This window comes from Setaria viridis, chromosome 5 (genome assembly GCF_005286985.2).
Source record: "Setaria viridis chromosome 5, Setaria_viridis_v4.0, whole genome shotgun sequence".
Taxonomy (NCBI): Eukaryota; Viridiplantae; Streptophyta; class Magnoliopsida; order Poales; family Poaceae; genus Setaria; species Setaria viridis.
Genome location: NC_048267.2, coordinates 9,869,388 through 9,880,233, shown reverse-complemented (window position 1 = coordinate 9,880,233; position 10,846 = coordinate 9,869,388). Strand labels below are relative to the sequence as shown.

Below are 10,846 nucleotides of genomic sequence, written 5' to 3'. Positions count from 1 at the left end.
CACCTTTGCTGGAACTCTTTTCTTGATAGGCTGTCCCTCAACATCACCAGGGTCATCTTGCCTGATCTTATACAGCGATGCCTCGCAAACAGGACAAGCATCCAATTTCTCATATTCCTCGCCGTGATAAAGGATACAATCATTAGGACATGCGTGTATCTTCTGTGCATCCAATCCTAGAGGGCAAACAACCTTTTTTTGCTTCATATGTGGTTGAGGGAAGTTTGTTACCCTCGGGAAGCATGTTCTTTACAATTCTCAATAGCTCCCCAAATCCCTTATCGGTCACACCATTTGTTGCCTTCTACTGCATCAATTCCAGTGTGCTACCCAACTTTTTGTGGCTCTGTTTGCAATCGGGGTACAACAACTTTTTGTGATCCTCCAACATCTTCTCAAATTTCTTTGTCTCCTTCGCATTTTTGGAGTCTTTCTTTGCATCTAGCAACACTTGATCTAGTTCGTCAGCTAGTTCATCTTCTGCAAAATATTCTTCAGCCTCGCTCATTTCAAAATTTGAAAAGGCACCACCTTCAGCCCAGTTAGCTGGAATGTTGTTATCATCATCATCTTCTTCACCGTCTTCTATTACAACTCCTCTTTCACTGTGCTTGGTCCAATGAATATAGTTATCCATGAAATCCCAACGAAATATGTGGCCGTGTAGACTTTTTCTATTAGAGTAATCCTTATTATTTTTGCACATTCTGCATGGACAACACATGAAAACCTTCAGCGACTTGTTGGCCTCTGTCGCATCGAGAAAAGTCTTTAGGCCATTAATGAACGGCATGGAGCACCGGCCGCCGTACATCCATTGCCGGTCCATCTACAAAAAGTTTTTAATTTACTTCTCCATTTGTAAAGCAACAAATATGGACCACTTTTGATGATCAAATTAAATCCCTATAAATTTTATGGGAAATTTTGGCAGCAAATCCTTTTGTTCCGAATCGTCGTTAGCATGAGCTCAACTATGTTATTTATGTAAAGCAACAAAATTAGTTGATTATTTTTATTTCAACATTGTACTTATGTTATTTATGTAAAGCAACAAAAGTAATTAACACAACACATATTTGCCAACATCCAATACAAATTTCTCAATATCGAATAGACTTTCATAAGTAAAAAGTCTACATTCTACATGCACGTATAAATTGAAAAACTCTCCATTCATCCTCACTCTAAAAAAGCACAAATTTCTCTAGCTATAAAGCATAAAACATACAATACTAATTATGAGAGGAGGAGAATGAAGTTCCTAACCTTTAGAACGGTTGGAAGAGTGAAATCCCCCAAATCGTGGGAAAAATAGCAACACCACCCCTAGGTCGTCATGGGAGTGAAGAAGCCCGAGCTCTCGGTCAAATGGTTGAGCTCGGGCTCGGGGAGGAAGAAGGAGCTTATTTTATAGTTTGTACGTTAGTACCAGTTTTATACTAACCAGTTGGTGGCTCTAGCAATTGTGACATTTAATACCGGCTGAAGCTACCAGACGGTACTAAATGGCTTTCAGGGGAATCTAGCCATTGGCCACCCAGTCCCCATGCCGCTATTAGTACCGGCTGAGGCTCCAAACCGGTACTATAGGAGCTCCGGTGGTACTGTACGTGACGATCGATACTAATACCGCGCGTTAGTACTGAACGAAAAGGCGTCCGGTATTAACGTGTTGAACGAATGCTTAGTTTTCAAGCAGTGCACCGTAAATCTATCAATCCAGTAGCCATATAGGGCGCTGAAGTGCCGTGTGCAAAAAAGACTCGCCAAAATATGCAGACATTTGTAGGATCGGAGAGGGCTTGTCATGGCGTGGTATGTTTTTTTCGTGTGTTGGCTAGTGGCCGTGTAGCCGCAGCTGGTGACCTTTCAGTGATTCATCTAGTCACCCCCTATCAGGATTGGAGCCTAGCGAGCGCGCGCACGGAGATGGATCGGAGTGACGGGAGGGATGAGATCGAAGAGATAAAAGGTAGGCAGCGACCGACCCTATGATCCTACGTGCATGGTGCAGTGTCGCCTAGCCACATCTACCAAGCTGACGCTTACCCTAAAAGCCGGCCATCATCAGTGGCTGTGGTCGATGCTATGGTTAACAAGCCATGTCAATTGTCAAAGGCATTTATACTGCACTCGATCAAGAACATTGCATGTTGTGTAGAATCTAGCGTGATGCGATGGCCGTGCTTGCTGTACGGCAGAGGTGATGCCTTGATCGATTTGTCAGGACGCGAGGAGATGAGCTAGTGAGTGTGTGGCCGACGTGTACTACAATATTTTCTCATGGCTTGTGATGTCATCTCACTGTAGCTCAGCACCAGGATCGCCCTACACAGCTATGTAGGTTTTCGAGTGTGCTTAACCAAAAGAAGAAAAAAGCTAAATGCATGGTTGACCGCAATGGAAATCCTTAGAGAATGAAACCGCCCGACAGGGTCAGGTCACATCTGCTGGTTGGAAGAAACATAGAGAGATCTGCTCATAAACAGTGTATTCATTAAGCAAAGAAAAGGTATATGGGACCATGCATATATATGTAGCAGATTAGATGCGCCACGTATCCATGCGGAAAACCATAACCTCGCACTACCAATTAAGACCTACTTCTACTTGTACGAATATGAACATACCTCCTATCATCTTCTCCTTCTTTTGGAACAGGGTAACCCAGCTTTTAAAAAAAACGTATAAGGTAACTTAGCTCAGTCAAGTTATGCAAACCATCAAGGGTAATATACACCTAACACCCTGTCCTCCAAAACCGCACCGCCTAGCCCTTCTGAGGGACGGGCACGTGTACACATAGCATTCTACTTACACTTTTGTCCTCGCTTCATGCAAAACGTTTATTCTGAAGGTGCTATGGCTGGTGGACCAAAGCTTATAAATTGGCTCCACCCTTGCTCAACTAGCAAGGTGGTACTAAACATACACATTTACGCTCATGGACCACTATTGGGCCATATCCAAATTGGGCCGGGTCACATACACCCCCCTCAAAGAACCCGACGTCTTCATCGGTCCAACTCACTCACACTTGGACAAATGTCCAGCAATGTTCCCTCTTAGCACACGATCGTACCATTTGTAACACCCCGTCCACCATCCACCGCGAGAGTCAATTTTGATACCATTTGTAACACCCCGTCCACCATCCACCGCGAGAGTCAATTCTGATACCATTTGTAACACCCCGTCCTCCAAAGCCGCACCGCCTAGCTCTTCCGAGGGGTGGGCACACGTACACATACCACCCTACTTACACTTTCGTTCTCGCTACGTGTAAAAAGGTTAACCTGAAGGTGCTATAATTGTTGGACAAAGATTTATAGGTTGGCTCTACACTTGGTCAACTAGTAAGTTGGTACATGCGCACTTGTGCTCATGGGCTATTATTAGGCCATATCCAAATTGAGCCGGGTGTCACAATAGATTGGGGGCATAAATAGAGTATCTTGTTGTTGTATTGCTATAGTTTTTGTTTGAACAATCAGTACGAGATTGTGTCTATTTTATTGATAAAGAAGAGTGCAATAACACAATGTTATTGCTACTAGTGCGAGGCTCGCTGCACCGTCGTTCGATTTGGAAACTGTTCTAATCAATTGTGCGTACGGCGCATCCTAGCTTGGTATCCAGATCGATGCCGATTAATCACCAACCAAGTACTCTATTAATTTTGGCTCTGATTTGACCAAATGTTCAAAAGAGCCACGTATAATTGCAAAAACACTCCAATTAATTGACGAAAGATATATTGATATATAACAGGGTCCAGCTAGCTAGCTCTCACACTTTTAGCTGTTATTATCGAATCAAACAATAGTAGTATAAATCCCTGTCAGGAAAAAAAATCGAATTCCCTTAATTTTTTCTGGGAAAAATATCCTTGATTAGTTAGTGGGGGTGCATGGTTATTCCCTGATTAGTTGGGATATATCTGCAGCATCAGGAGCAACCTTTAATTATTTTCCCTAATTCTGATGAGATGTCACTAATATATTCATATGCTAGCTAGCTGTGAGAGACTACGTGCCTAAACAACAAGCACAAAACAAAAGCCATTAGCTGCGCTAATGTGAGGACGTGTGATGAGACAAAGCGCAAATCTTTTCTTGTCGCCGTGTGTGGGAGTACGCGACAAACATTAATGCTTCTCTCCGCTCTCCGCTCTCAGTGTCAGAAAAATAATGCTACCGTATTTTCCCCTCTATTCTCTGTTTTGTTGCAGTGGGAATATTCGTAAAAATCGACGTCGCTATAGTGTACATAAATAGGCCTTAATAATTAACTGACTCTTGGAGAGAATCAAATATGCTACTGATTAACGACTTTCAAAATATATAAAGACGATGCTATTGGATGGATATACGAAAATTGATACTATTATATTATTGTCAAAAAATTACTTAATTTCCTAATATCAAAATTGTAGCATTCTCAATGCTCCACCTTTGGAATCTTTACACAAGATGCAATGTCGGTAAAAATCAAGTCAAAGGTTTTATCCGATCTGCGATCTTTGATTCGATTAGGCCATGTCAGTAGAGAATTATTTGCCCTCTATATATACATTTTAAGATTCATAAACTTTTCTAGAAGGGGGGGTGGGGGGGGGGGGTGCCCAATGAAACCCTTTCCACTTTGGTAGTTTTTTGTTTGTGAATAATGATAGATCTTGTTTGAGGGTCAAAGAACCATCTTTTTCGCTTTGAGAGGTCAAGTAAAAATGCCACTATTTTTTTATTGTAAGCAGCAAGAGGAACAGTGAGCGAATTGGTCTATCCTGTTCGTGTCTTTCTTTTTTCAGATTCCAACATGTAAAGATTCCTTCTCTTTTCATCTGAATGGCTCCAACGTAGAGGTCGGCCCAAAGGCTAGCGAGTCCATAGGATGCCTCTACTAGCTCTCTCAACCATGGACAAGGGATACCCCAAAAGAACCACACCACGCTGTGCATTTTCTATTATTAGCTGGTGTACTGTTGTCTGGAGATAGATTTGCTGTCGCCATGCTGTTGGTTAGCATTATTGTGTCAGTACAACATAGCATGTATGTGTCCATCTGGGAACCTAATTGACTTGTCAACGTGTCAACACAGCATCAACGAACTACTCTGAGAAATTGTACGGGTGTTGCTTTTCCCAAAAGAAGAAGAAATTATACTGTCCGGATGACCGTCTCTAGTGCTGCCAAGTGATCAAAATCTTAAGCAAAGGAGTCACATCTTCAAATAGTTGATGTAATGGTTGGCCTCTCCACCAAAAAAAAGGAATTAGCAAAATCATTTTATCTTTCAAAATATGCGAACACTAATTTTTGAACCGTAGTGGGTGGTGGACAATTTTCACCACCACACCATGAGAAGATGGACTTCCTCTGTTTTTAATATATGAAGTTTAAAAGAAGTTATTTTTAAAAAATAAACTAAATAGTTTTTTTTCTAAATGTTATATTTAGAAAGGTAGCACAACATTTTGAAGCTGAAAGCATCACTCATGCATATCATGCATGCAAGTAAAATAGGAATGTAGAAGCGTACAAGAAGATGATGATCCAATCATTCAAGGGGTATATATTAGTTTGGAGGTGAGATCTCACAGTGGACCCCGGGGTTACATGCTATTGCGGATCCCATTTCATGTTAAGACAAGAGCAGGGACAATCTTCCACGGCAATTTCGATTTGCTCATTGGACACTCATGGTGACTAACTTGTCTTCTCAAGATTTTTAGAATTTTCTCTTTTTGTACAGTTTCAGTTCACCGTCTATACGAAAACAACGCAAACAACAAGCGTCACACGTAGCTTAGCTGACATTTTGTCTCTCTCCCTAGCTTGGGAAATTGAAGTTGCTAGCTGCTACCACCTGTCCAGGCATGGAACATTTCTCTTTAGTGAAAAAGTGCGAAGCTATCTTTCGGGGGTGGGGGGGAAAAAAGATGAAGCTATATGCCATGACAAAACAGGGTTTTCTGGATAAAGGAAGCTTTACTAATTTTAAGATCATTACAAAACATAGAAACATATATGTAGAATTTATGAAAAAACAGAAAGATGTTCCTTAGACAACGGCTAGTTTATCAAATGATATATAGTATTTCAAGTAAATAATTAAGGATGATGCACAATCTATCACATAGTGTAGGTATCAATTCTATGATCTACATACCAACAAGGGACCAATAACGTGTGTACTATCTACAGCTATCCTTTTGTGACGATCGACAAAAGGAGCTGGAAATCTACCTAACAATTGGCACATTTTTAGAGGGTAGTTTTTTCAAACTATCTTCTTTGGATGCAGGGTGAGAGAAAACGAAAGTTGCTGTCATTACATCATATTAAAAAAATGTTTAATGTGAGTATATTTTTAAATCGATTAAATAAAAATTGAATAAGGCAATTTTGGCCAAAACATTGTCATGACAGAATGAAATATGCCTTATAAAGATAAACTTGCGACTTTTGCATTATTTTCTATGCGGCAACTTTTGGTGTCTGTCGTTGAAGCCGTGAGGCCAGTCAGTACCCGTGGGCTGCCCCGGTCGCGGTCGCGCCGTCCGTCGCGCGCACGCAGTCGCCGGCGGCGGCCCGCAGGTACCTTCCGGGCGTGCTAGAGAGGAGGAAACCGCCGCCGCTCGCTGCGCCACGGCGGCAGCATGGCGCCATGCCAATTGCCAAACGAGCCCGTTTGTCCGCGGCTCACCGCCGGCCTCGGGATCCTGACCTAATCACTCGCCACACCCTGCCCTTGTCCCGTTCGGTTGCTCCGGCCATCTCGAGCCAACCAGATCCCTACACATGTGGTGTTCATACTATCCTTTGTTTTATTTCAGCCCACTAGCCGTGGAGCCTTTTGCTCTTGTCTCTGGCCTTCCGTCAGTATCCATGCATGTTCCATGTGATCTTGTTTTAGTCTTAACGGTGATGATCGTACCTGCTTGTATATTTGGAATTGCAATTACTTTTTTTAAAACACACAAAAGCGTTGCGAGCCATTGCAGTTTCAATTGAGAGAAAACCTTATTGGGAACGTCCAGGTTTTCTCATTTTTTTCAACAACCCTTTCTTTTGAAGGTGTCACGGTAGTGAAATGTTGTTAGGCCAGTTTTAATGGAAATAGTATTAGTAACTGTACCATGAAATGGTAGCCTTAAAAATGGTAAAGATTTTTTCGAAACGATAGACGGTTGTGGTGAAGATTCCGTGGCACGATATACGACAACAACCTTAAACTGGTCCTTGATTAAGGTGATGATGGATGGCAATAATCGTGTTCGCTTTCCATGTGTGCATATTAATTGGGGTGCCAGTGCCACTAGCCATTTAGCCAAGGAGCAGTACGTACGAGCTAGATTTGTCACTTGTGCTGGTGCAGCAGCTGGTGGCCTTGTGTGCTCCACATCGCTCCAAGCCCCTCCGTCTCTCTCACCACATTTTCTCCATCCACTGGATTTCCCAAAAGGCCATCTCTCTCTCTCTCTCTCTCCAAAAGGCCATCTCTCTCTCTCTCTCTCTCTCCCTCTCTCCTGCCTGATGCGCTACGCTCCAAAACTTCTCCCCCTATATATACCGGGCCATGTACTTCTCTGGTTCTTACACTTCTCACATACCACTAGTGCAAGGTCCTAGATTTACACTTGGTGCTTGCTTGTTTCTTCCTAGTTGCTACTGGTAGCACGCAGTGGCTGGCTGGCCGTAATCTATTGTCTGGGCTCGATCGGTGATTAGGAAGTAGCCAAAGCAAGCTAAGGCCGCCGCCGCCGCCGCCATGCCGACGCCGTCGCACCTCAAGAACCCGCTCTACTTCGACTTCCGCGCCGCGCGGCGGGTGCCGGAGTCCCACGCCTGGCCGGGGCTCGACGACCACCCCGTGGTGGACGGCGGCGGCGCGCCGGGGTCCCCGGACGCCGTGCCGGTGGTGGACCTGCGCGAGCCGGGCGCCGCGGCGGTGGCCCGCGTGGCGCGCGCCGCCGAGCAGTGGGGCGCGTTCCTGCTCACCGGCCACGGCGTCCCCGCGGAGCTCCTGGCGCGCGTCGAGGACCGCGTCGCGTGCATGTTCGCGCTGCCGGCCGCCGACAAGATGCGCGCCGTGCGCGGGCCGGGGGACGCCTGCGGCTACGGCTCGCCGCCCATCTCCTCCTTCTTCTCCAAGTGCATGTGGTCCGAGGGCTACACCTTCTCGCCGGCCTCCCTCCGTCGCGACCTCCGCAAGCTCTGGCCCAAGGCCGGCGACGACTACGACAGCTTCTGGTACGTCGTCGTCGTCGTCGTCGTCGTCGTCTATAGCTAGTAGCTAGCCGCCGGCACACGTGCGCCTGACCTGCTCCGCCATGCATGGTGCACGTACGCAGATCGATCACACGCACCGATCGATCGACGTGTCCCGGTCAAGGCCATGCATGCATGCAAGCAACCAACAGCACGCCTCCTGATACTGCTTGTTGCTTACACCGTTGGTATGTGCCTGTTGCCTACAGTGACGTGATGGAGGAGTTCCACAAGGAGATGCGCGCCCTCGCCGACAGGCTCCTGGAGCTGTTCCTCAGGGCGCTCGGGCTCACCGGCGAGCAGGTCGGCGCCGTCGAGGCGGAGCGGAGGATCGGCGAGACGATGACCGCCACCATGCACCTCAACTGGTATGTGCCATGCCATGACCACCTGCGTCTATGAACTAACGGAAGCTTCCATCGCGTGTCCATGACGATCTAGAAGCTGTAGTCCAGAGCTTGAGACAAACGAAACGAAGCTTACATGGTGGCGTGACGTGTCGCGTGCAGGTATCCGAGGTGCCCGGACCCGCGGCGCGCGCTGGGGCTGATCGCGCACACGGACTCGGGCTTCTTCACCTTCGTGCTGCAGAGCCTCGTGCCGGGGCTGCAGCTGTTCCGGCACGGCCCCAACCGGTGGGTGGCGGTGCCGGCCGTGCCGGGCGCCTTCGTCGTCAACGTCGGTGACCTCTTCCACATCCTCACGAACGGCCGCTTCCACAGCGTGTACCACCGCGCCGTCGTCAACCGGGACCTCGACCGGATATCGCTCGGCTACTTCCTCGGCCCGCCGCCCCACGCCAAGGTGGCGCCGCTCCGGGAGGTCGTGCCGCCGGGCCGGGCCCCCGCCTACCGCGCCGTCACGTGGCCCGAGTACATGGGCGTCCGCAAGAAGGCCTTCACCACCGGCGCCTCCGCGCTCAAGATGGTCGCCGCCGCCGCCGCCGCCACCGAATCCGACGACACCGACGCAGCCGCCGCCGCCGTTCACCAGCCGCCGCTCGTCGTCTCATCGTAGCCGATCGATCGCCGGAAACACAGACGATGCATACCGTACCCCGAGCAATCTAATCAAAACAAGGCATCCATTCTCGCGCGCATGCAGCGGCCGGCCGGGCTTCCGCAGCTGCTCGGCCTCCTCTGCTGGCTGTGGAAATGGAAAATTTTAATCTGAGATGAAGACGAAGACGAAGACGAAACGGAGAGGAAAAGGACATGCTGTAGCTGTTTCTTCTAGTTGCGCAGGCCGCTCCCCGTCGAGTTTGTCGTTACTGACGATTATTACTCTGATGAAAACTAATCTGAATTAATGCATGTAGTTTGGCAATTTGGTACTAAAGGTAGGCACCTAGCCAGGCTGGTCAATGATAGGTCTATAACCTGATCCTGTTCTCTGTTGTTTTCCTTTGTCTGAGAAAAAATGGAAATAATTGATCCGGCCGGCCGGGTGTACTGATAGGTGATGCTGAATTGCTGATGCAAGAGGTTGCGAGCTGCAGTGAGCAGCAGTGGAGATGTAAATATATAAATATAAATATAATATAATATATAATATATATTCCTCTAGGGGAATAGATCATGGATGTGCAGTGCGGCCACAACCGTATAGGACACACACCTGGCTTGTACCGTCGTACACACCTCAGAGCGCTAGCGAAAGAGGAAGAGACAGAGGCTCATATGCCTGCACTGGCACAGTGGCACTTCATGCTTCCAACAAGATGGATCGACCAAGCCATGCTTCCAACAAGTTACTAAGAGAATCTTTACTAGTTCCAGTAAAATTTTAACGTACTATTAACCTCTTTTAAGATGGCATTTTCCAAGCGATTCAGAACTGAAAAGAAGCAAATGGTTTTGAACGAAAAAGCCATCTCAAACGGAGCCTTTACATGTACTCGTAAGGTGTAATGCGTCTAGGGTATAGACCGGGTACACAGGGCCAGGGCTGGCCAGGATTTGGAAGCGGCCAAGGGAGCCCCTTTTGTGGTGCCGGGCTGCCGGCCCTGCTTCCTGATCGAAGGAAAGACCGGGATCCTGAGGAGATCTGCAGTGAGATGGGGATCGTCCGCTTTTACCTTTTGAACCCTGACTGGCCACATCCGCCTCTGCTGCCCGATGCAAACCAAGGGGAAGACGCCATGGCAATTGGCAATGGCATGATAGACCCGCTCCTTAGCCCCCCAACTAACATTCAGAGGCTGCACCTTGCAAAAACAGTGTCAGTCAGTACCACACAGACACAGCAGCACTGCCACCGTATTCATATCTCCCCTCTCATTCATAGGCCGTGCCAAATCAAATGCCATCTCCAAATTTACTTGAGTGTTTCATCAAAAAAAATTTACTTGAGTGGTCATTCACGAAATATCTAATCATTTTAAAAAGTTGAAGGACTCATATGATCACTTTAAGAGTTAATGTATCTATATGAGAATGTGGAATAGTTTAGAAACCTAAGATGCATGCCACTTGTATATCTACGAGATCATAATATTGTAAAAATACATGAGCAAAAGTGGACTCCTAAATTTACATGTCCATCTAGATTTGACTCCTAAATTTAGCAT

General features: G+C 46.8%; 1 protein-coding gene across 1 annotated transcript; it reads left to right on the top strand.

Moving 5' to 3' along the window:
* The first annotated feature begins 7,351 nt into the window (after positions 1-7,351).
* LOC117855336 (gibberellin 3-beta-dioxygenase 2) lies at positions 7,352-9,436 on the top strand. Its single transcript, XM_034737656.2, has 3 exons — positions 7,352-8,259; positions 8,487-8,645; positions 8,787-9,436. The coding sequence occupies exons 1-3, from the start codon at positions 7,778-7,780 to the stop codon at positions 9,292-9,294; spliced, it is 1,149 nt and encodes a 382-aa protein (XP_034593547.1). The 5' UTR covers positions 7,352-7,777; the 3' UTR covers positions 9,295-9,436.
* Positions 9,437-10,846: the final 1,410 nt, after the last annotated feature.